Source organism: Styela clava, chromosome 12, assembly GCF_964204865.1.
Source record: "Styela clava chromosome 12, kaStyClav1.hap1.2, whole genome shotgun sequence".
Classification (NCBI taxonomy): Eukaryota; Metazoa; Chordata; class Ascidiacea; order Stolidobranchia; family Styelidae; genus Styela; species Styela clava.
The window spans coordinates 12,935,707-12,962,860 of NC_135261.1; the positions used below are offsets into that span (position 1 = coordinate 12,935,707).

General features: G+C 33.1%; 4 protein-coding genes across 4 annotated transcripts; all 4 read right to left on the bottom strand.

Moving 5' to 3' along the window:
* Nucleotides 1–389: 389 nt before the first annotated feature.
* On the bottom strand, nt 390–4,721 carry LOC120330475 (peroxisome assembly protein 12-B-like). The gene is made up of 5 exons (XM_078118415.1): nt 4,472–4,721; nt 3,421–3,911; nt 2,669–2,789; nt 1,865–1,959; nt 390–1,098 (listed from the first exon to the last, which is right to left on the bottom strand). Exons 1-5 carry the CDS (start codon nt 4,607–4,609, stop codon nt 948–950), a joined length of 996 nt encoding a protein of 331 aa, XP_077974541.1. The 5' UTR covers nt 4,610–4,721; the 3' UTR covers nt 390–947.
* Nucleotides 4,670–6,763, bottom strand: LOC120330473 (protein AMN1 homolog). Its single transcript, XM_039397433.2, has 2 exons — nt 6,212–6,763; nt 4,670–5,741 (listed from the first exon to the last, which is right to left on the bottom strand). The coding sequence occupies exons 1-2, from the start codon at nt 6,761–6,763 to the stop codon at nt 5,493–5,495; spliced, it is 801 nt and encodes a 266-aa protein (XP_039253367.2). The 3' UTR covers nt 4,670–5,492.
* Nucleotides 6,764–6,821: 58 nt separating this feature from the next.
* Nucleotides 6,822–8,912, bottom strand: LOC120330472 (manganese-dependent ADP-ribose/CDP-alcohol diphosphatase-like). The gene has a single exon (XM_039397432.2). The coding sequence runs from the start codon at nt 8,898–8,900 to the stop codon at nt 7,869–7,871; it is 1,032 nt and encodes a 343-aa protein (XP_039253366.2). The 5' UTR covers nt 8,901–8,912; the 3' UTR covers nt 6,822–7,868.
* LOC120330474 (syntaxin-binding protein 6-like) lies at nt 8,912–12,495 on the bottom strand. Its single transcript, XM_039397434.2, has one exon. It carries the CDS (start codon nt 12,444–12,446, stop codon nt 11,829–11,831), a length of 618 nt encoding a protein of 205 aa, XP_039253368.2. The 5' UTR covers nt 12,447–12,495; the 3' UTR covers nt 8,912–11,828.
* Nucleotides 12,496–27,154: the final 14,659 nt, after the last annotated feature.

Below are 27,154 nucleotides of genomic sequence, written 5' to 3' on the forward strand. Positions count from 1 at the left end.
AATTTTCATTCCGAACAAGACTCTGCAGAAGCAACTAATCTTTCCAGTCTGCACACCCTCTGGGTCAACATAGATTTTCCCACCCCCGTTTTGGACTAAGATAATAACGTGCAAAAGCTGGGGATTGGGATTGTTCAATGGAAGATACTGCAACACAAGAAAAGTATATTTTCTTCTAGTAAAGTCTAACGAAAACAAAATTTTTTCAATAGAAAAATCGTGGATTAAACTACTCAAAACAAAAAAACTGAAAAATGGTAGTTTTGGTCACTTCAATAGAAAGGCAGGTATTAATTAGGTCGGGGATTTCCGTATTTTGAATTCCACTAAGATACTGTTCTTTTTCATTCATAACTACGGTAAGTAAAATTATCACACCTGTGCACATGTGAGAAATTGTGCAACTTTATTCAATTCGTAGAACAGAGACTTCATAGATTTGGAAAGAAAATGGAAATCACAGCATTTGGCATAAAGAAAAGATAATTAGAAAAATAGTGAAAAACTTCATTACATGATGCTTCGAAAGCTAATGAATGATCTGAAGAATCTCTGCAGAAACGGATGAAAATTAGGAAATTTGATAAAGAAAATCATTTCGATCAGATAAATATAATTAAGTAAAAATTTACCCTAAGGCAGGGCTACTCAACTGGCGGACCGCGGGCCGAATCCTGACCTTCAAGTATTTATTAAGGACGTTGAAATATCATTCTGAAAAAACAGACCCATTAATTTTGAAGATTTTGTATACAAATCTTTGGTATAAATAGTTGAGTAGCCCTGCCCTAAGGCACTTGAATTTTTAAAAAATGACTGAAAAGTGGAAGATTTGCATAAAAACACTTATTAACATGTTTAATTAAATAAGAATGTATGACACCTGTAAAGAACAATTGTATTTCCCCAAGCACAATGTGTAATTTTTGCTCATTATTAACCAATCTTTATTCAGGCCTATAAATCTTTATCAAACATTCCGTAGTTGTGGGATATCCAGTCACTGGACATTTTGAATTATTTTTTACATACTTAAAGATACAAACGTAACAAAACACATAACCAGATGTGAAAAGAGCAGTGTCATTCGTTCTCCGTCTGTAAAAAACATTAAAATATACCATTATTTGAGTCGATCATTTCTCAAGACAATGACATACCAATAGGTACACCCTGATATACGCCGTGCATGGATGTCTGAATTGAGGAATAATTTACAACATTTTTATTTGAAAATTAGGGATTTTGAAAAGCATTGACCTATATTATTTTTTACTTTACATGAAAATGTGATGATTTAGGTAATTTTCCACATAAATTTGCTCCCAATTTAGATTGTATTTTTCATATTCGAATATATTTTCTCAGAATGTATTTTGTCAATCTTTGGTCAGCTTGTTCATACTACTTTATTAGTCGTCTTCCCAAAATATAAAATAGGATGATTCATGAATGATTCACGCTAATAGATCAGTCTCATCTGTAACAATTGCTCTGATCATTTTATGCTACGCGAACATAGATAGAAATAAAATAGTAAATCTAATAGCAAACAGGCTGAGCATGTTACATTCTGATATTATCGCTAACCTTTTAACAAGTTCATTTCAACAATTTTTGTCTTCGACTTACTAAATACAGCATTGCACAATGTAGGTCGGATTCAAAATCGAAGCTTATTTCTTTGTTTAGTCACTGGTCTATATCTAAAACTACTGTATCACAAAAAGTGGGAATTGTGAAATTCCTCACTTGGTGAGGTATTTTTCCTGGGTTAAGAACCACTGAACTGAATTAAACTTGGGGAACACCAAAACGATTTGAATTTTAATATGCATGCTTTAATATATAGAAGGAATCAAACCTGTTGCATAGAGGGCAAGTTATGTTGTCCCGAACTGGAATGATTGTTTTGTCGCATGATTCATGCGGCGGAAGAGGAATCGGTGCTTGTGTCAACTAAATAAAATAACTAGGTAAGTATATTATAATACCAATATACAGGAATATTTCGCTGGGGTGAGTATTAGGTCATACTGGCTGAATCAAGTTCTATATCTCAATCTTCTTGGAGTGAAATGTCACTGTTCATATCTGGGCTGTGGAGTGGAGTTGTAATTTCAAATTTTACTGGGTCGTTGTTTCAGACTTGTAATGGTGATGATCGGAGCAAAATTTTTTATATAATTCAGTATGATTTCTCAATAGAAGGCAATCAATGGCTCAAGTTTTTGCTATGAAAATTAGTCTTCTCCGAGCTGAGTCAGCTTCTAATTTTCCTCCAACCTGGGGTCAAAGTCAAAATGAAACAGGGTGTATTTTTCACCATGTATTTTTCACCAGACTCCGTACACGTGGTACATATGACTTTTCATCAAACTGTAGCAGTATTATATGCCCTAAAAAGACACATGCACAAAAAATTGCAAAACACCGCCAATTAAGTTTTTATCACAGCACTTATATCGATATGCTTTGTGTGGAATGAATGAAAAGTTCCATTTTACTTGATACATAACTTTTAACAACCTCAAATTACACACAATACAATAAGGAAGTATGCAGAATTGCTATTGACCTTGTATATTGCTGAACAGATAGGAAGTTAGCATAGTCACTTGCTGCAATGCTATGTATGAAGTATGAATATACTATCCGAATATCTTACCTTTTGCACTGTTGCTTGATTAGCATCATGATAAAACCAGTCTATGAATTGAAGAACAAAGACTCCAGCATGCACTCCACCAGCAATCATCTTTGTCAAAGCTCGGCTAACAACATTCCCGCTATAAAACAAAAGGGTTATTCATTTATTTGTTCCATGGATGATTGTTTAAGTTTATCAAAAAAATTCTCTTATTTTTAAACATCATGCAAAAACAATGTGGATTTTCAGGCAAATTAAACATTGAAAAAGAATCAGACTACCAAAAAGTATGCGCAAGAGGTTTAATAAAATCTAGCCAGCTGGCCAATATACCGTACTAATAATGAGTTGTATTGTTTTATCGAAAAGACTGAAAATTACAATATACAGAGTGATTCAAAATGAACAGAACCCAAGTAATGCGGAACATATACTAGATAGAAAATAACTTTCGTGCAAATCGTCCTAGATTATCATATCCTTAGAAACTTTTGGGTACAATCATAAATAAACATATGTTTACGTGTTGAATATATTTTCTTCATTTTAGTAGAATTTTCAAAGAAATTTATAGATTCCTTTTTTTCTGTTACGTATAGAAAATGCAAGCAACCCCATAAAGCTGAAGTAATGAAGTTTGTGTTCAGAACAAGGTTTTGTTTTCACCATATCTGAATACCTGGATACAAGACATACATATTTTCATATGGGTATCAGATGACTAGAGAAAAGTAAAGTCAAATTTTTCTATAAGTAAAATAACGACATACCTTGCTTGAGAAGCAGCTTGGGGATCTTCGACAACCAGTTTTATTCTCAATAATTTCAAAAATGGATCAGGGTATTTATTTTCATGAATTGCATATTTGAATTGAAGATATAATTTCCAAAATTCCCAAGATGAGAACATAATTGGATATAAACGAAAAATGAGTCTTTCCATAATAGTCACAGTGCATTGATTTCCCTGCGTCTCCCGTCGGTCCGCAATTTTATCATACATTTTCTTTAATTTCTCTTCAATATATGGGATAATACACAGAGTCACCAGGGTCAAAAAATGTCTTCTTGTTCCAAGTGTGTTATGTGATTGCACCTTTAAACCTTTTATTTTCCTTCGTAAGCCGTAATACATTTCTGCATAGGATGCAATGTGAGCTAATAAAAAATGATGTTGCACCAAAAGCTCAATAGCTGTGAAGATTTCATCATACCACGCTAGTAACCAACCAAATCTTGCTGGTTTGTAAGAAGCAAGAACCTTAAAAGAATATTGTTTATTGACAAGCTGATTATGAAGTATGATTGATAATTGGTGTTTAAATACCCTTCAGCATGAAGTTCAGTTTCATTTGATTAATTCAGATTAGGGACTTCAGATACACAAGGTGTCCAAAGTCTCTTCACAATTCAAAGGCTTATCATGATAAACCCTTGAAATTGTACAGATACTATAAGAACAGCCTGCATATGTAAGTACTAGATCAATGCCCATATTTAACAGCTTTTGCATATTATTTCACAACTTGGATACATTTCAGTGATAACTAATCAAATACAATTACCTATATAAAGTTCACATTTTGCGAGAATCGCCCTTTGTAGACACTTTATTTTTTTAAAAGTAGAATGTGTTGTGTAATGAGGGCACACAGCCTTTTAAAATAAACAGACTTTGTCTAAACCAGGCATGACTTCCAGTTACATTTTATCGATTATTATGGTAGAGAGAGTAAGCTTCTCCAAAAACCTGTTTGTCGAAGTAACTCATGATTATGCGAAAAGTAAAAAAATCCGCACCTAAAATCTTATCAAACTTACTTTAGTTAAGTGCTCAAAAGCTGGTCTCACAGAGGCTCGTAAATTTTCTTGAGCTAAAACTTCAAATATTGAAGGAAGTTGATATTCTTCTTGTGTTGCAACAGCTGTTTGTAAAGTTTCAGAAAACATGTCCGCCATGGCTTTAGATTAGAGTTTCATAAGTACAATAAATAATTAGGATTCTTTAATCTACGATCATCTATGAAAATATCAAAACACACAAAATTTACTTGTTTTTGAAAAAATATAAGGGACAAGAAATCATTCACCACAGCTATGCTACATAGTGAGCTACAAAGAGCAATGAGTCTGAGTTTGGCATGTTTTTATTCAAATTGGAGTCGAGGATCCAAACTCTCCTGAAGTTGAAGACAAACAGAGACTTGAATTTCATACCTCTATTGTGATTATTGAAGTCAAAATTTCATAAACTAAACACAAAGCATAAACTAAGAAACATCAAGATGACCAAGCATTCTCAACAGACAATCAGTCAAAATGTGTTTTTCACAGAATTGGGAGTTAGGAACTTAGGAGGAACTCAATAAGTAGACACTGTATTTAGTCAGTATCAATTTTTTGTCAGCGGGGTGTCGGAGTCATTTTTTAAATGTCTTGTTAGCTGAGACTCCACAGCACTACTCTACATTGATAAAACAGATTAATTTTTAAATCTAACAAAAACCTGACACTAAAAACGAAAACAGATGACTCTTCACGAATTCATGAAACTTCCAAGGGCAATATCAGTATTATTTCATTGTAATGATAAATGCTACAAAACTTTGTTTTTGAAGGAGACTCCAAAAAAGCACTGACAACAGTGATTTTACACAGTGATTCAACAATACAGTGATACTGTATTCACCATTTGGGAATACCAAAAAAAACTATATATATATTTATTCCGTAACAGTCGATAAGATAAGTTTAATTATATGATGGTTGGACATAATATGTATTATCACAAATACATTTGGTTCTGGCTTCGCCACACGAGAACAAATTGAGCAAACAATCCTCAATACACTGTCCAAGTCAGTTGCTTCACATTAGAACATTCTCTTGCAAGAAGCTCTTCTAATGCTATTCTCGAATTCTCTGTGATTTTTGGGCATCCATGAAATATCAAAATTCGAATTTTACGACAATACTCGATAATGCATTCAATAGCTTCATCAGTTATATTATGACACAATGCCATATGAAACTCTGTCAATGTGTTGCAACATTTTCCTTTACATATTTGAAACACACCATTATCAGATACCTAAATATAAAAGTTTATACATGTAAGTAAGATTTGTTTACATTTACAATATAACTGTTCTGTAAAATGAGTTTGGAAAATGCAGTACCTAAAATCGTAAATTAATCTTTAAATAATGCAGGCATTTTATTCTATCAAAACGACATATATGCATTTTTTGGCTCATCAGTTTGGTTTCTACTAAATAAAATTCGCACTGGAGTCAGAGGTACAAGATTTCAAAATATAAATAATTCAAATAACTGATTTTTTTCTGAAAACAATCCTCACTTTTAACTATTCTCAGCATAACTAGCTGGAGAAAGAGCCGATGTTCTCATTAACCCGTTGTACCCAGGATAAGATTTTATTCAATAAAGGAAGTTAGTTATATTCTATGACATTAACTGTATAGAAAACCATAGTGCTTGTCCCCTCTTATTCAAACTATCTTGAGAAAAAAAAACATGGTGGACATGTTCCAATTTTACCTTGGTTGAAGAGACATTCAGGCTTTCAAGATTAGGGCAATTCTCAGCAAGCGCTTGTAGACTTCTGTCACTGACACCAGAGCAACCACCAAGATTAAGATGTTTTATGCTTTTACAATTTACAGCTATTTGCACCACTGCTTCGTCACCAATGTTCAAACACCGACGAAGGTAGAAAACTTGAATCCAACGACAACTTCGTGCTATTTTAATAATTCCATCATTAGATATTGTCTTTCGGCTTTCTTTTGCAGAATTTAAATCAATTTTTACCAAGTTTATACATGTTTTTGAGATTGTCGCCAATGCCTCGTCAGTGACATCGCTTTCACTTAAATCAATTTCTTTTAATCTTGCGTGCAAGCAAAATTCTATGTTGGCATCACTTAAAATCCCTCTTTTTGATAAAATATACAAAAGTTTGCTCTTTATACTGGGTGGTAACAACTTGATATCCTCATTATATAAATTAAGATTATGAGCAACAACGTGTAGAGATGTCGTAAAAAGTGAAGAAATTCCACCGAAAACTGTTCTTTGTATATTGATCATGATCCGATGAAATTATTTGGCAACACCTCATGAAAAAACTACAAACAATACATATCCGTCTGGACAAGTTAAAATATAAATCAAACAAGTGCATTTAATCAATCACAACTTGGTACTAGTGATATTTAATTACAGACTATCAATTATTTGGCCATGAAATGTATAAGGCATAAAAACATAATCACTGCAGTACAGCAAAAAATAATATGAATATCTGAAAGACAAGCAAATGCACCATTAAAATCTTGGTTGAGATTATGAACCAAAGCAGAAACCAAGGTAACGGCAGTGGCCAATAAAAAAAAAAAAAGTGACTGAAAGCATCTAACACCCATCAATAGTCTAACCCTAAAAACCCACCCCACTCCTAAAATTAGGCTGAATGATTGTAGCAGTCGCGAGCAATGAAATCCGAAATAAATCAATTGTTCGAATACATTTGAAATTGGTTATATTCTTCATACTATATTCTTCATTTTAGAATTACCAGTAATTTAGAAAATTTAATATTTTTCATTTTGAGCAGCTAATATCTGATGCTCTCGGCAAAAATATCAAAGTTCATTCGAATTGTAAATGTGTTAAGAGAAAAACCAATTACAATGCATCACTGTGCTAAAATTTTCTGGATAGACAAACCCAAATTCATATTGATTTATGACAAAAATTTATATGCTGGACCAAATGACCAAATTTAGAATATATAGTTTTCATCATTTCATATCCAAAAATATTATTCATAATTCATATCGTCTGTGAGGTGCTGTCAATTCCTGCATAAAAGTGAATTGCATAATGCAAATATATGAATTTGAATGGAAATTATCAAATTAACAAATTTAACTTACTCAATATGATCATAAATATGTAAATAAGTCTTTATAATTATTGACTGACAATACACCTTTAGGACAAAATTTTTAGGACTTCAGTTTCAGTTTAAATAACAGTTTTACAGTTACAGTTCGTTGATGGTCTATTAGTAAAAATATTGTTTAATTTTGCATATCAGTAAGAAGTGACATATCTAAAATTTGCTAAAAGTGCGTTATTCCCAGCAATGATAAAAATTGAAATTCATCGAATATAGTACAAAATTATAACTCTATTGCATATTTCTATATTTTAAAGTTTGTGATTTAATGTCACCTTCGCCACGTATTTCCATTTTATCAGCGTAAACATCAATTGTTGCAAATGCAGTTTCATTCCCCCCAATACTTTTGGGAACCGCTTCTAGTGCAGCTTCGAAAGTACAATGATGAACCCCATCTTCATCACAAAAATAAGCCCCTACATGATCATGACCCGCAAAATATGCAACAATGCATGAATAACGATGAATTATATCTAAAATGTCTTGATTATTCCACACCAGACATATTTTACCACCAGTTGCATTTGGGTGTATTGGGATATGGCCGCACAATACAACAATTTCATTATGATTTTGTGAATGTTGTATAATACTTTCGAGCCATTCTAATTGATCCTTATGTACGCCTCCATTATATTTTACATATTTCGGATCAACGGCGCTTGTATGATCATTTTTTTCTTCTTTTGGATTCATTTTGTTTAAAATTTCCATTGCGGTCACTTTTTTTGGATGAGAATTTTCTCTCCCAAGAGCACTGATGTCGTAACAATCAAGAACAATGAAACGAAATCCATTGCCGGGTGTAAAATGATAACAACAAAGTCCATCTTGACGCATTTTCTCGCTTGTATAAAATATGATCTCACCAGAATTTTCACTTGTTTTTGCTGGTTCATTTGTAATAGAAAACCTTGGAAGTAAAACAGATTTCAAAAGATCGTTTCTTCCTAAATTATATAATTCGTGATTTCCCCAACAGTGAGCTATTGGTTTTTTATATTGAATCAAACACTCATATATTTTATTAAGAGCTTCGTTACTTTTTCCATTATTGCGACACATCCCATCTATTATATCTCCGAGTTGTAATACGAAGCAAGTTTGTTCTGAAGTATTCCAGTACTTGATTGCATGTTGTAGACATTGCAAACCTTTTCTATAGTACCGATGTCTTGTTTTGCTGTAGTTCATCCCATCGTCAATGTCTGCATATTGCACATCCGCAATTAATCCAAATGAAAATATTGGGGATGACATTACTATTACACCTACAGAAAATAGTGGATCGTTCAGATTAAAAGTTATTACACAAAACAATATAAAAAGTTGACATGGTTAAATTTTTAAACTACCCAAATCTTTGGTGCATATCAATAAAATACTTGGTTTAATGAATATTGAGATTTTGCTTACACTAATAGAGCTAAAAGTATTTATACTATAATGTACTGTTTAGATATAGTATTCAACTGTCTTACAGAAAACATATTTTATTTTTACATTTGATAGTATTTGGGTTGTTCCTAAGCTTTTGTATCATAAAGATGATTTCTGTAGGATATCACTTTTGGCAAGTGTATTATTTTCTTCTTTCATGGGTGGACAAAAGCTATGTGGCATAATTAATGATGAGTGAAAGTACTCTATTTTATTAAATGATAACAATATTAGAAACTACCATGGTACTGTATGAAATTAGAATGTTACAATGTAAGCCTACATCTAAAATTTTTCATATAATAATAATAATATAGCGATGGCTAGATGAAACAATTGCAGAAAGGGATAGAAAAATTTAACACTTATTATTATACAAATAAATCTTTCAATTTTTGAATACTGCACAAGTATGTATTGATTATCTTATGGCTATTGGATAAAAATTTTAGAATGATATTTGTCGCAAGAATGGTCAATGGCTTCAGGTTAGGGCATTAGAAACTGAGGAAATTTAACTGATCTTTGGGTAAACTTTGATCCTTTGATAACAATTGTTCTTTAGTACAAATAACTTTGTATAAAACGAAATGGCAAGCAAAATACAAAACCCAGATTTGGATACCACTTCAATGAAAAGTTCAAATTTATATGAATAAAATTCTTATATCAAGTTTTATTTTGATAAGGCATAAATGTCAATAAGTAAATAGGCAACATTTTTATAATATGGTTTAATTAAGAAGGCAAGATAGGATTTATATTATATTTTTAGCTGGGTCAACCGTTTCGAATAAATCAAAAAATACATATTTGTAAAGAAATAGAGCTGAAACAAAACCTACTTTCACAGTAGTTATCTATATTATAACCATGATTTTCAAAGTACTATATGAAATTGGAAATTTGTTGTACCCAATTGCATTAACATAAATCTAGATATTCGATTCATTTTGTTACTTCAGGATATATAAATGCGACAACGAAATATTGCTTTCAAATTTTTTAGGAGCACAAAACCAGACAGAGTTAAAATTTGTGACAATAAATATTCTAGGCTATCGAATTGCTCTCAAAATCTCAGAAAAACCTATACAAAGATGACTAGTGCATCATAATGTATCATCATATATTGTATCGATAGCAGTACTAAATAAGTACAAATATAAATCAATTGCAATGAATCATTATGAGTGAAACAAATTTGATTGCTTCATTATTAATATGTAGTACTGAGATGCATTTATTGCATGCATTTATATAGTTCAAAATTTGAGTCAACAAAACAACTGTATATATCTATTTTCAAATTTGCTTCATAGTAAAAAGGAAACTGCGTTTCTGAAAAGCTTCACTATTTTTATCTGAACTTAATTCTGAACAAGTAGAACTCAGACGCAGAAAAAATAGGGTTTTTCAAAAAATATTTCATAACCTTCCCGAAATATATGATCAAAATATTTTGTAACAGTTTGTTGTAACAGTTGCAACTGTGTTTAAGAGGTTGAGACCCGATAAACAGATTTATTCTTTACATAAACAAGGGATTTTTAGGTGTAAGATTTGCAACCTCCAAGTCCAACATGAACAGTGAAAATTATGTGAATTTACCATCAACCTCAACGAAGGCTAAAAAGGTCGGAATTGACTTCACATACAACAAAAACTGAACAAATGAGCTTGTTATAAAATTCCAACAGCGAAAGATGAATAATAAATTTTTGATTATTGCTCTCAATTACGCTAAAAGTACCGTATATCGAAATATATTTTGTTCGTCACCCAAAATATTTAATAGGAATATTAAAATAGAATATTTAATAGGATAATATGTAGTGGAATTAACCTATTTAGAATCTCTAGTTCTAACAAAATACAAAAATCAGGCAAATTGCAGCGATACTGATAAGCAATATATGAAAAATTACTATTTTGATGACCACATAAGATTAAAAAGAAAATGAACAATATCAAAACTAAAATTAAGTTGAAAAACATCTTCTCAATTACAATACCAAATTTCTTTTTCACCATGCACTTTTTACACAAAAGACATACCGGTAGATATCGTTTGACACTTTGATAATTTTTATAACACTAAATATATTATATATATAATACAAAAGAGAATTAACATTGTTTCAATGTTTTAATAGAAAAATATATAACCCCTGAATGTAAGTACACCATTTGTTAATTATTTGTCAAATAATAAGTTTAGAATACTAACATATCGAAAATATTTTTAGGAATTCACTTCACACCATTGTTTAGAAAACACAAAACAAAAAAAAAGTTTGGTGCCTGTATCGTTTATTATTCTTAATCTTAATTATCATCTATAGAAAATATCCATTCAAAAAGAAGCCACTTTCAGGAATCCACAAAATTTCGAAACGACAAAAATCTTCAGATTCGACACAAAATTTTGCAAAAGCCAGAAGAAATGGTGGTTCAGGGCTCTGGCATGGAACCTCTAAGTTTCATTGTTTACATTGAGCATAAAATTTAAGTATAGTTCAAACTATTTTTTCGATAATCTAGCTGGTGTTTTATTTGAGGAAAATACCTCATTATCAATAAGGTGATATATCTTCCAGTAAGAAACAAGGCAGCGCTGCGTAAAAATTAAAAAAAATTGCAATATTCACCATTTTTAACGAGTTAAATTGAAACAATAGCCAAAATCATTTTAATGATATCAGTTGTTCTATATTGCATCTTCCCTTATCGCAAATTACGAAACAGTTATTGATATTTATCAGCAAGCTTAGAGGCATTTTCAGCAAATTTTTCAGCACTGTGAGCCATTTCAGCAGTTTTCACGTCAAGATCATTTAACTTTTCACCTCGTTCTCCAAGTTCTTGTCTCGTCTTTTGTAACTGTGAAATATCTGACGCAGCTTTTTCAATTACTTGATTAATTTTTGAATCAACATTCACGAATTCAGGTGGAGCTTTATCAAGATACTTTTTACATGCATCTGCAACATCAGAAATGAATTTGGATTTCTCCTGAGAATTGGAAGCTTCAAACTTGAATTCACCTTCAAACCATAATTCCAAGTTGTTAGACTTTTCTCCTTTTCCATCGACTTTAGTTAACTCCTCCAAACACCAGTGCCTTCTTTTTTCAAAACTTGCTCCATCTTCAGATTTGATGAATCTTTCTATAAAGGCTTGATATGGTCTTGAAGATGTAACATACAAGCAAAGATAGTGTCGATTTTCTTTCTTTTTAAATGGATTGTTACTTGGTTCAGTTTTGGAAACCTGTATAAAACCTAAAATTCGTTCTTTTCTAGGATGGAAAACATTGCTATGCAACCAATGCTTGACATCTTGAACTGTTTTACAGTTTGCCATTTCAGATAAATGTTTAATTAACGATTAATCCTGATAAAGGAAAATAAGAAAGTTTGCCAAGAAATGTATTGATCTGAGTTCGTTCAATCTACGGCCAGTGGGTATTTTTATTTGCAGGAAACAGCATGGAACAGAGAAAAACAGTGAAGAATGTAAGAAAACAATGTAAAACGAAAGAAAGCAATGCAAAATAGCATGTAACACTTTGTTAATTGATTGTTTATAATAGTATAAAACAATATATTGATTGCATAGACCAGGGATGGCGAACCACTGACCCCCCCCTCCCGCGTTTTATTCTTGACCCGCCAAGGCACTAATAAAATAAAAATGCTAACATATCACTGATAAGAAGTGATAAAACCGGTCTTAAATTAATCTAACAAGGATCTTTTTTTTTTTTTTTTTTTTTTTTTTTTTTTTTTGCCAAATAAATTCCAATGCCAAACGGAATTTTCGTATATTAATTTTATTGTCGAATTAGTATAATTTGCACCCAATTAAAACAATTTCATAATTTCAAAACACATTGCCCACAAGTTCAATAATATATGTAACAATTAAAATATAAAATCATACCATTACCGGAGTTTTGTATCATATATAGTCCAATTTATATCCATTGAATATAGGTTAATCCATATTATCAGTCGTCATCCAATTCGTGCACACATTTTATATATAGTTACCAATAATTAATCGATTTAGTTAGTTTTTGCATGGAAATTAGAAAATAGAAAATTAGACAGAAAATCAGAAAACAGCCAAAGTGGGTTTTTTGGCATTTCTCTATTCACTATCTTGGTATGAATTAAATTAAAATGATGCATAAATTTGGACATTGGAATCTTTTCATGTACTATCCATTTAAGTTGGTGTTGCATAGAAAATGTCAATGTCATGTCACATCATGATTGACCAATGTATGAGATCATCCATATGTTCATACAATAGTAAATCATTTCTTTCACTTGTTTTCATTAAATTTAAAACTCCTATCAGTTTACATTTGAATATTGAGCGCATACTACTTTTACTTTTAACTATTTCATCATATTTTACTGAATTTCTATATTCCCAAATTGTTGATTTTCCGCATATTATTGTGATTAATTTAGATTTGCATTCCGAATCATTTGCTAAAATAGTAATTCGATTATTTTCTACGCAGCACCATTGCCAGAAATCAACAGCCCATTGACATTCCAAAAATAAATGACATAAAGTCTCTTCAATATTACATTCACACATAACACATATACCTGGTTCATTCATGAACCAGTGTTTTATTTTATCCCCTGTTGGCAGTCCATTATGAATAACCTTCCAACACAACTCCTTATACTTATTTCCTATGTTAATTTTCCATATTTTGTTCCAATTAATGGACTTGGTTAGTTGAAATTTATTCATGATATATTCATTGTGATTATTCAAAAATGCACTGTTTTTCTTTCTTTGCAAAAGCTTATAAATTTGTTTAGTGGATAAGTCTTTCGACCCATTGTACCTATTGATAAGTAACCTCGTTGGACTATTTTCTCTATTTCTTGATAGGATTTCTCTCCATTCTATCGGAAGAGCTTCCCATACTTGCCTTAACTCATTTGAACACTTATTTAGTAAACTATTTCTCCTAAACGTATTCATTGTATTATTTTGTATTTGCGGATAAATTCTTTTGGATAGGCTATCAAACGTTTTGTCAAGTATATCACCAATTGTTTTTATTTTTGCTTGGACCCAACTTAATTTTGCAGTTAGTTCAGTTTTATTCCTATCTAAGATTAATGGATTGTGCCAAATAATTTCCTGCGATATTTCTGCATAGTTTTGTGGTTGATTCCATTCTAAGCTAATTTGTTTGAATGAATTAATAATACTGGTATAAAATTTTGGAATAGTTATATTAGTTTCCAATTTAAAATTCAAATGTAAACATTCTAAATTTCCTTTTGATAGCACTTCAAAATACTTATTCACATAAAATTTTGCTCTATTAGCCCACGGACTCATGGCCCCCTCAAGCAATTTTAAAATCCATTTTACTTGCAATGCCTTAATTTGATTCCTAACATTCATCATTTTTATACCCCCTTCATTTTGTTCACTACAACTGATATTCCTACTGACCATTTGCGCTTTTTCATTCCAAATAAATTTCCAAATAATTACTTCCAATTTCTGAATATATTTTTCTGGCATAAATTCAAAACTGACCATGTACCATAATTTTGATAGTAGCAATGTTTTAGCTATAAGAACTCTTCCAACAATAGTTAGATTACGTCCTTTCCAAAGATTTATAATTTTTTGTATTTTTGCCAAAATGTTCAACCAGTTTTTATCTCTAGACTTATAGGTATTTCCAATATATACCCCTAATAATTTAATTTCCTCACGTTTTACAGTTATACCCTTATAGGTTTCATTCAACGGCCAACTTCGAGCAGTTCCACATATCAGTAGTGTACATTTGTTATTATTTATTTTAAGACCAGTCCCACGTTGGAATAATCCCATTAATTTTAACACTGAATCCACAGATGACAATGACTCAAGGGTTAGTGTTATGTCATCTGCAAATCCTTTATAAACTTCTCTTTCATTTATGCAGTTCTTAAATCCAATTATTTCTCTATTCTTTTTGATATTTGATGATATTAATTCTGAAATGAATAAATATAACAATGGAGAAAGGGGGCAGCCCTGCCTCACACCTCTTTGCATCCAAATTTTTTCTGTCAAATATCCATTCACATTTATTTTTGAAGAAGCATTTTTATACAAAGTAATTATCCAATTTATGAGGTTTTTTCCAAATCCAGATTTTTTTAATAATTTAAGTAGTATATTTCTGTCTGTCATATCATACGCTTTTTGTTGATCTATTAACAAAACAATTAATGGTAAATTTTCCTTATTTGCCCAAAATATGTCATCTCGAATGGAAATAAGATTTTCGTGAATTGATCTCCCTGGAACAAATGCAGTTTGATTGATGTCGATTATGTCTGGTAGTATACTTTTTATTCTGTTTGCAATTATTTTAGCTATCAATTTATAATCAAAATTAAGGAGAGTGATAGGCCGCCAATTTTTTATATCTTCCTTTTCTCCATTCTTATATATCAAGGTTATGACTCCTGTTATTGTATCTTGGGGCATTTCTTTCATTTTGTGGTAGCTTTTACATAACAGTAGTAAAATTGGTTTTAATTTGGTCCAAAATCTAGAATAAAATTCTTTCGTTAGACCATCTAAACCAGGAGCTTTATTTAATTTGAGTTCTGTCATGGCTTGTTCAATTTCATCATCCGTTATATCATTTTCCATATAATCTTTCTGTTCATTTGTTATTTGTTTATCATAATTATTAATCAACGTTTCCTGTATATTAATATCTATTCCAGTATCCTTGCTATATAACTTACTATAATAATTAACAATTTCACACTATATTTCACTTAATTCATGGATAACATTCCCATCATTTTTTCTTAGCGATTTGATCATTTTAGTTTTAGCTCTAATTTTTTCAAGATTAAAAAAATATTTAGATGATTTCTCTCCTTCCTCTGCCCATTTAATTCTAGACCGAATTATTGACCCCCTTGTTTTTTGTTTAATGTATTGTTTAATTTCTGCTTCTGTGTCCCGCAATTTGGTTTTGGTTTCTTCATCTTCAGCATATATTTCTATTTCTTGTAAACACTCCCTATATTGAATCATTAATAATCTTTCTTTTTTGTTTTCTTCATCTTTTTTTTTTTTGGAACAATAAATAGCCCATTTTTTTATTTTCCTTTTGCAATTATCCCAGTAATGTCCTCTTTCAGTTTCATCCAGATTTTTGATATCAAAATGCCATTTTTTTAATATAGCTTTTATACCTTGACAAAAATAGTCATAATCATTTAATTGGGAGTTATATTTCCAGTACCCTGGTCCCTGTTTTAAACCATTCATTGAAGATATTTTGAGATATACCGGATGATGATCAGACATGACAGTTTCTTGAATTTCAATCCTACTGACGTTGAGCGTTTGGCATTGCGAAATATACCACCGATCTAATCGACTCTTAGAGTTTAAATTTTGCATATTGTTGCTTTTTTGTATCCAAGTATATTGTTTTTTGTTTTCATTGACTAGTCTCCATGTATCTACTAAACCTAATGTTGTAATAAATTCATTCAATTTTTTAACACTATTATCCTCTTTGTATCTTATATTGGGGTATTTATCGATTTTGTTCAAAACGCAGTTGAAATCTCCTCCAACATATATCCTACATTGGGAATTTGCGTCTTGGTTTATCCCAGTTTCTATTTTGTTTTGTAATGCTAAAAAGAATTCACTTCTTTCCCTACATCTATTTGGGGCATATATATTTAGTAATGTAAAATGTTCGTCGAAAGACTTCCATCTCACTAAAATATATCGACCAAAATCATCTTTCTGTATATCATCAAAATTTGCGTCTATTTTATTTGATAACAATATCCCAACCCCACTAGAAAAATTAGAAAAAGTTGTCCAAATTGCATTACCCCCCCATTCTTTTGTCCATTTTTTTGCATCGGTTTCACTGCCACAATGGGTTTCTTGAATAAATGTTATGTTTGCTCCTATATTCCTTACGTAGTCAAAAATTGATTTGCGTTTTTCAAAATTCCTCATACCATTAACATTATAAGTCAAGAGAGTAATTTGGAAGGTAAAATTCACGATGTCTGAATGTGGTATTACTAATTATTTTACAGCATATTCTAACCCCAAAATTTGCCCCCGCATTCGAAACAGTCTAATAAAAAAATTATAAACGTACTAGCTATTCTTCTTGGTCCATGGAATCATTATACCAGTCTTGTTGTGTGTTTTTATCTGGGTTTTCCTCTATTTCCTGCGGTATGGTATCACAAGGTTCTGGATTTAATTGTGACTCTTCCACTTGAATTGTCTGTCCAGATTCTTGTGTATTGTCATTTTTTTGTTCTTTCTTTTTTTGTTTAAGTGTTTGAGTAGGACTCTTTTCATGATGTCTTTTAAGAATATTTCCTTTTCCTGTTCCACAAATATTTATCACTTTATTGATTTGTTCAATTACTTTTGTGACACCCTCTCCTTTTAGATGAATCATGTCTACTTCGAAATAGCTGTCGATAACTCGGTCCTCTGATATGCATTCTGGTGGATCTATATATACAACCTTCGCAGCCTCTGATTGTTTTTTAATAATGGCATTCAGTCTATCACTGCCATCATTCCCCTTGTTCCTTCCATTTTTAGGCACCATACCACACAGATACACATTTTCTGATATTTCTTTCGCTGTTTCAATTAAACGATCCAAACATTTTTTTGTATTGTCATATGGTTTTGATGATATTTCATTTGTTCCTGCATAAATAACTACTCCTTGATATTTCTCTTGATGTTTTTTGAGAGCAATTTCCAAGTTTGCAAACTTCCCTCCCTCTACATGAAGCGTTTTTACTTTGATTAACCTTTGGTTTCATCCTTTTGACTTGTGAATCTCCAATGATTAGTATTTCTTTTTTCAGTTCCAAGTTTTTAGATGAAGTACTGGTGTATGGTTCCGCAGTCATGTTTGGCTGTTTTGAAGAATTGGCATTTAGTATTTTTTGTCTTTTTAGTTCCTCTCCAATCTCTTTTACCACTTCATTGTTATTTTGGCGTAAACTCATTCCATTTGTTGAAGATTGTTGAATTTCCTTTGTGACAGTTACATTTTCCAGATTTTCCTTGTTTGATATATCTTTCTTTTTTTTCAGACAATCCTTTTCGAGATGCGGCTTCCCTTCACCATTGCAGTATCTGCATTTTCGTCTTCTTGGACATTGTTCAACGTCATGTTCCACAGAATGACATATATAGCACCAATATTCGAATTTCTTTATGTTTCTTGGTCTAGTTGGGTAGTATACACATATTTCTTCGCCTGAATATTTACTTGGCAATCTTATTTTCGGAGGTATTTCATTTCGCAATATCATTTTGCACCTTAAAACCCCATTCTCCACTCCATCTTCATCCATCATGTGTTTTATTGTTTTGATTTCACCAAAATTTGAAAATAAAGTTGACACTTTTTTATCTGACACTTCATCAGGCATCTTACTTATTGTTACGTTAGTAACATTTGAAAAAACTTGTTCAATTTCAGCATTGTATTCTGTTTCATTGTGTTTGTATTTTATTCCATCTGTTATTGCCTTTTGGAATGATTCTTCGTTTTTAAATTTTACTCGCCATACTTTATTATTGAGTATGTACATACTCTTTATGGTCTTTTGACCAATTTGGTTATATATTAAATCTTTAATCTGTTCTCTTTCAAGCCATCGGCTGTTGTTGAATTTCATATTTACCGTATGCTTCAGTTCCACATAATCATCATCATCGTCGTCGTCTCCTTCGTCACTCATTATTGTACACCACTAACTACAGAACTATATTATAGTATTGGCCTACAATGCAACCTTAATCAAATAGCGAATAACAAGGATCTTACTACTTACTGAATACAGCGCGAAACACCGCAAAGAGCGCGAAACAGCGAAAATAGCGCGAAACAGCGCAAAACAGAGGAAAACAGCGCGAAACATAAGGAAACCAGCGCAAAACAGAGGGAAACAGCGCAAAACAGGAGACGCAGTCATTACCACCTCCTGCCACGAAAGAACCACGGCGCCTCTCGCCATGGTTTTATGGCGCTATTTCCGGTATATTTACAAGGTGGTGTACCGGATTATAGGTTATCATGCAAAATTTTATCTACCTTTTTGGTGCTCCAGAAGTATGTGCAGCAATATGTCGCACAACCTCAATCCGCTACACACACACACACACACATACTATTTTCAGGTTGTGCGCCATCTTGGTGCACATACTTCCGGAGGTCCCTTTTTACCTAACCCTAACCCTAAAGCCAACCATATCCATATGGAAAATGTTTTAAATTATGGTACCCAAAATGTGTCACCAGCAGGGGCAGACCTGCCATTACAGCATTACTGGCTACATACGTTGGTTTGTGTTTTTAATTTGCTGCCGTGGTACTCCAACCCAAAACAAGGTGCCCTGAACTCATCGCAAAATTTTTTTCTGCTTCACACTGTTTCCCTCTGTTTGCGCTCTTTCGCGCTGTTTCCCCACTGTTTTGCGCCGTTTCCCTCTGTTTTGCGCTGTTTCGCGCTCTTTGCGGTGTTTCGCGCTGTATTCAGTAAGTAGTAAGACCGATCTAACAATAACTAAACTAATATAAAGTACCGTCAGTTGGTCATGACTGCGATCGCTCATATTTAAGTTGTTAATTTCCGGGCCGGTGTGGTAATTTCCTAAACCTCTAATCTTGGGCGCATGTATGCACCGTTCGTTATTCAGCTATTGGCTCTAACATAACAATGCAATTGCTACTTTGCATTTTATTAGTTTCTCGCCTACAATGCCGTTAAGAAATCAAAATATTCCAGACTTGAAATAAAAACAGAGAAATCTGAAAGTGTCTTAATGTGGTTGAAAGCTGATCTAAAAATATAAAACTATCAGAGTGGAATTCCCTCCAAACTCTTTGGATCCGGAAAGGAATTTGCCGCATCGTCCTAAGCGTTTTTGGTGATTCATATGCGTGTTTTCGTACTCTGATTTCATAAAATTGAGTGAAATAAAAAGTCCCCGATTAAAGTGATGCATAAGTGAAACCCAAAACTACAACAACAGCAGCTTATAAGATTTGTTTCAGAAGTTTCTCATAGATACAAACATTGATTAAATATCTGTGACCCACTCTCTTCTGTTCCGCGATAAAAATATAATTTTTGACCCATTCATTGGAAAAGGTTCGCCATCCCTGGCATATACCAATCTTTTATTCTCGCATGCGGCCACTTTCACATGAAAATTTTTTTTGAAAATTACGGTATGGCTGTATGGTACGGTAAATAAAAATCAAGTTCTAATTTGCCTACATTAATAGGTAAAAATAGTCTAGTATCATTATATTTACTAATCCATTTTGCATATCGCAAAATCAGAAAATACGATGTCGTATCGTTTGGTTGTTCCTAAAATTTGCATATTACAGGTGAGAATTCTATTGCAGTGCATAGACTGATAGAGCATTAGATAAGATAAGATTTTATTTCGATTCATTCGCAAAAACAAAATAAACATATATACACAAAAGATTAAGACGAAGAATCTGGAAATTAGAAAGTATTTCTTTATTTACCCACCCATCAACGTACATGTATGCACGTGCAGGCGTACAGAAACACTTTCTGTAGGTAACTACCTAAATCATCTACCGGTATCATATTTTGTGCGAGTATCAGAGCATTGCAAACTTGTTGACCGCTCTGTTTATCTGAAGCCGACACTGCAGCACCGCGAAACCTGCAAGGCTGGATTATCAATTTGAACTTCTGAACTCTCGATCTGCCGTTAAGTTGTCATGATAGTTCACCGATCGACTTGTGCAGAAAATGGGACATCACGGGGAGCGTAAACAAGTGGCTGAATGTTTGGTGTGTTTCCTTTTCTTGAAGTCAGAATGTTCACAGTCTGTTATCATATCTGTAAAATAAAAAAAATTAATGCACAACAGTTTATGTATTTTGCTAGACGTTTGTCGCGTCGTGTTAAGCGTCTCTGATTACAGTACACACGTTCGAAGCCCTATGGGAAAGAATCCCTTGCCCCCTCGCTCGCCGTTGATCCCTGTCTCACGGAATACTCAGAAGAAGTCCCCGGACCAGCAGTGTTCCGTGAAACACAGTTTGAGAAACGCTGGTCTACAACCGTATGTTAGTCGTTGTCTACAAACCATGAACAATTTTATTCTTTTAAAGAATAAAAAAGCACAGGCAAGTGCGACGCATAGATCGAGAAATTGGAAAGGTTTATTGGACACGTAGTGGACATAGCGATCAACATTATGTTGTTGTTGTTCTTATTGTTGTTCTTAGTGTCCTTGCTCTTTGACATGTTTTGAGGAAATCGCTTTTCTCTTCGAATGGACCTTTCCCCGAGCATCGACTTCCTTGTTTACATCGTGACATTGGCCAATCAGCAAAATGCAAAAAGTGACGTAACAAAGCTCACTTTTCGCATCCGCTCAGACACTGTTTTCACTCAGACAGATTTTCAAGCGTGGTAGTAAACATTACCTCGTTTTCGCGTTTTTGAACTCTATTCGTTAGTTTTCAGTTGTGTTTCGGAAACCTAAATATAAATCAGATAATTCAATGATCATTCTGCCTTCTTAGGAGTTTTGATTTAATTGCAGTATAAAAAATAAGTGAAGAAACAGCTGCGATAGACTAGGCTAAAATTCCTCACCGGTACTTTTAAAAATCAGATTGTTGTATGTGATGAATCATAAAGATGGTTTGAAACACATACCCCATTTTACAGGCGCCAACTCGCAAAAGCACTCGTAAAATAGCCCCGAAAATTTTGCAATGGTAAAGTATAGGAAGAATTTTTCGGTGGTCAAAGGTCGGAGAAAGGTCCATACTGGACCAATTGCTTTGACATTTTCAGTGGTTGAAGATAAAATTTTTCTTTAGAAGGCTATTACCTTTTTTTTTGCTATGACGTCATCAAAATTATTCCCACTGGGTGGCGCTACGTGTCTATATATTTGAGCATAGCTCTCTTGTTTAGAACAAGTGCTGAAACCAGCCAGTGCCTATGCCGAAATGCGAATGCCAATTGCCGTTTTGCCTAGTACACAAAGAAAGCTGAAAACTAAACAACAAACAGAAAAACTCGAAAACAGGTTTCGTGCGTTACTTCTTGTGTAGCCCAATGAGCATATAATATGCAAAACGAGATTCCCAAAGACTGTGAACTAAGATGGCGGACACCGGAACTTTGTATTTGTACCAGGTTAGAGTTAGGCCATAATTTTATGTACAAATACTACAGGAGTCACTTGGCTAGTCCCCAAACCAGTAAAGAACGAAAATAAGGAAAAGTTAAATGAATTTATGCCTTAACCGTAACCTGGTACACATACTACGTTCCGGTGTCCACCATCTTGGTTCACGTCGGGAGTACCATATTTTCAGTGATAATCCTGAGCAGGATTAGTATCGGTATTTGAATTTAAACGTTTAACGACTGGTGATTTTTAAAAGTATTGAAGTTACGGTGAAATGTAATTTAAATGTTTCACGACTGGCGCTTTTTGACAGTATTGAAGTTACGGTAAAAAGCAATTTAAACATTAACGGCTGATGCTTTTTAACAGTATTGAGTTACGGCGCAATGCAACTTAAACGTTTGACGACTGGCGCTTTTAAACAGTATTGAAGTTACGATGAAATGCTATTTAACGGCTGATGCTTTTTAAGAGATTTGAAGTTACGGCGAAATGCTATATAAACGTTAAACAACTCCCGTTTTTATTTTAACAGTACCTCATTACTTTCAAGACTCAATCAAATAAAATGGAAGTAACTCGGGGACCGGCGTCCTAATTGATACTCTTTTGAACGGAACAAAAAAACAACGTGGGGAACGAACATCTGAACTATCGAATCACGTCGCGGGGAAAATAAAATAAAGACATTCTACACTAGTGGTTCCCAAAGTTGATTGACTGCGGTCCAAAATTAGAAGCTGAAGGTTATTCGCGGAATCGCGGGACAGGAGAGGGGAGCTCCCGCAATGGATCTTTTCCCAAGCATCGACTTCCTTGCTTTCCTTCGTGACATTGGCCAATCAGCAAGATGCAAAAAGTGACGTAACAATGCCCCATTTTTGCATCTGCTCAGACACTTTTCTCACTCAGACAGATTTTCAAGCGTTCAAACTTACATGGCCTAGGGATTTGTTCAAAAATAATTGTTTTAAAACAATTGTTTTAAATCAAGTTTTTTTGCCTGTTTTGTTCAAAATGGTTGTACTATTTGTTTTTTTTGTATTAAATAGGTTGAAGAAATATGGATGTAAAAACTTGCCAAGCGCTTCTTGTAAGTTCGAAAATTGGCATTCCCTAAAGTGAAACTACAAATGGAAAATTCCAGATGTCCACACATGTTGCAATCGACTCTCGCTGGACAAGTCTTGCCTTGCTCTCATGTGACTTGCTGCCGTGTTTTGACGGTAGTTGTTGCGTATTTATTCGCAAAGATTGCTTTTTGTGTGTACATTAGTTACGATTAAGGTCCGATTGTAAGAATAATTAATTACCCGTTTTTAGGCTTATGTTATTGGAGCATATAACTGCTGTAACTTTTATTGTAGAATTTTAAGTAAGCTAGAGATAAACTATAATTTGCTTGATTCCTGAACTGAAATTGAAGAAGCTATTTCTATATATTCTGAAGTTAAATTTGTTATTGCCTGGCTCAAAACGTTTCGGTAAGATTGTAATTTTTGTTCTACATTATGGTTATGGTAATATTTCCTCATTCTGTCATAGTGCTGTATTGGTCTGATATTAATTTGTGATCAACATTCCTTGTTAGTGTCTGAATAATATTTACTTCAATTGATAATTTAAGATTGCAAGTGCTTCAATGCATTATTGTTTTACATGATCTGTATTTGAATATCTTTATTTAAATTCAGAAAACCGCAACATTTGGATCATTCGCAACACATCATTACGCTACATTCGCATCACTACTATTGCTACACCTCTTTAACCTAAGCATAAATTAACGGAACAGTATTAACCGTAACAATGACTTCATTTTATGAGAAAATGTCAATACATGACCTCGAAATCCATATTATGGCGTCATAACAGATTAGTTGTGGCGTCTTTGCATCAGAGGAATCTTACAATTAACATAGGCTAGGCTAGGGTGTCTCATCGTTCATATCAGTAGATTACCGCCGATATAAGCATATTCCTCATTATCGCAACCCACTCGTTTTGCCGAAGGGATGTATGTACTTCATCGAATTGCTTTTGTAGTAGGCTCGTGAGCTAATTTTCATGATTTTTCTAACTCAAAACGTCTCTCGGCTCTCGATATCTCGGCTAAACATTCCGGGTAAAATCTTATGACTTTGGTGGAGATAAAAAAAAGTTGCGATAAATGTACACAATAGTGGTAAAAGCCAAAATAAAAAAATTTTACTTTCATTTTTGAAATTATAATTCCGGCTTCGTGTGCAGCTGCCAGAATGGAACGTTTTGGCGTAGTTTCGCGGCGATGCAAGGGGTATTTGAATAAAAAATACAGGAAAATTTTGATTAAAACAAGCCCTTGTTTTACAACACGATGTTTTTTTAGAATTGATAAAAAACAAAACCCTTTACCTCTTTTCGCGTTTTTGAACTCTATTCGTTGGTTTTCAGTTGTGTTTCGGATATATTTGATATATATATTTTGATAATATATAAACAAAACATATTTTTAGATAGGTGTAGTTTGTGACACATATTGTGATTTAATTAAAAAGCCAACTAGAACTTTTGTTATTTTCCTAAATTTCAAATGCCATTTACATATTAATTTCTTGTTTTTCACTATTATTGCAATTTCTTGTAGTTACTACAAAAAATCATAAATTTTCATATATATACAACTATCCAAAACATTTTTGAACAACTTTTGATACGAAAAGAATAATACTTACACTAAAAATGACTCATATGTCCTGACGTTTGGCATCTCTTTTGGGCCATAAGCTGACTAATATCAGGCTGAAAGGATTTACAGTACCAACTCTTATTAACGAGGTCAAATGGTCATGGGTTAATTTTTGAAATGCCTGATATATCACACATTTCATCAATTGGTAAGAAAAAATATAGTCAGAAAAAGTAAATTTGATTTATTTTTTTTTCAAATTTGCAGACATCTTATTAAGTCTAGTAGCGACTGTATTTCTTGTCAGCGATAATGAATATTTGAAAAGCTTCAACTGTTTTTACAGGGCAATTGTTCATGAAAGCTCTATCAGTATAGGGTACTTTCCGTTTCTTCTTTAATCACTGAAGTTTTTTTGTTTCAAGTATTCTTTTGCTAGCTTGAGGTGTATCCATAATCGGGTCAAAACAAGAACAAAAAATATTGTAATTTTTCAAAACTACTTCATGCAAATTGTCATTCACTGTGTGGATTATCAATTTTAATTTGATAGGTTTGAAAATGTATTACATTTAAATAAAATTAAATTACAGAATATTACAAGTATTGTCAAGCGTTAGAGGGCCGCATTGGAAGTTAGCTGGGGCTGCATGCGACCCGCGGGCCGCGAGTTTGACTAAATTGTTACAAATATACACGTGCTAATTGGCGGTATTTATAACGGTGTCTACAAAATGTCGTGTCCCACTTGTACTACGTGTCCCACCTGTCCCACTATCGATCTTGATCGGTAAGTATGTCGATAGGTCTTTGTCTGTTAGACACTTTCGTATGTTACGCGATATCTCACGAAAGCGAGGTTGAATCTGTGCCAAATTTTGCATGTGCATTAATCATATTAGAAACCTATTGACTTTGGATGCATTTTGTCGTATAAGTCGCGAGTTATTATTTTAATTATTGATGGGACACGCGGTGTCGCTATTGAGTCATAGCGAAAGAATATGGCCGCTAGATCGATAAGTCGGCGGTCTCTGATCGCTATCTCGTTTCTATACTACCAATTATGGTACCTGACTGTCAGAAAAAGTATTAGGCAATCATGCTAAATAGAATGGATTGTTCAGTCAAATTTGTAATATGCTTTTAGGTTTGTTCAAATATTAACTACCGTAATAATAATTTTTTCTATAACTTTGCACGGATATGTTCGTAACAATGCGCTAATTTTTTGAAGGTAAATTGAAAGGTTCTCTGACGTTGTGCCTCACATATTTGATGGCATACATCGGTGGCGTATAAATCACGTTTTATTACGCTAATGGCTTGTTGTGTGGTTAGTGATGTGTGTGGGATTAGTGATGAGGATAGGTTGAGATAGTGTTATTATACAATGGGGGGTTTAAAATGTGTCGGGATATAGATGTCTGAACGATTAATCAAAGCGGATTCTAAACGATATTTAATTTTTAGGACAAATTGAATGTTCCTCCGACGTTAATTCTATGGCATATAAATCACAAAAGGTTGCTATACGCTAACTCAGGGCTACTCAACTATTTTTACCCAAGGTCCGCATACAAAACTTCAAAATTATTTGGGTCCGGTCTTTCCAGAAATTATATTTCAGCATCTTTAAACGCGCACTTCCTCAGCCGGCTAACGATTATTAGATAATCAAGATTGTTGATTATGGTGTTATAGTTATTTTCATATATATATATTTAAAACTATAAAAGTCATTTTATAAAAAGGAATTTAAAAAATGGGACTATGATCCAAAATAAAGAATTAGGTGCGGTCTGAATCAAATACTCGAAAGGTCAGGATTCGGACCGCGGTCCGCCAGTTGAGTAGCCCTGCGCTAACTAATGGCTTTCTGGGGAGTACGTGCTTGAACTTAAGAGTGGGGGCAATTCAATTATGGCTAGCGGATCGGTGAATTCGGCATATTCTGGTAATGAGTTCTTTTGCTTCTATTCATTTCTTCATGATCTTGCTATTGGCATCGTAAATATCAGCTGTGTTTAATCGGGACTAACTGCCTAAAAGATATATATACCCAACCCGCGTCTAGTTGTAGCCAATTTCCTTAAGATAACTGAGGTGGGCTGCTAAAGCGTGTTG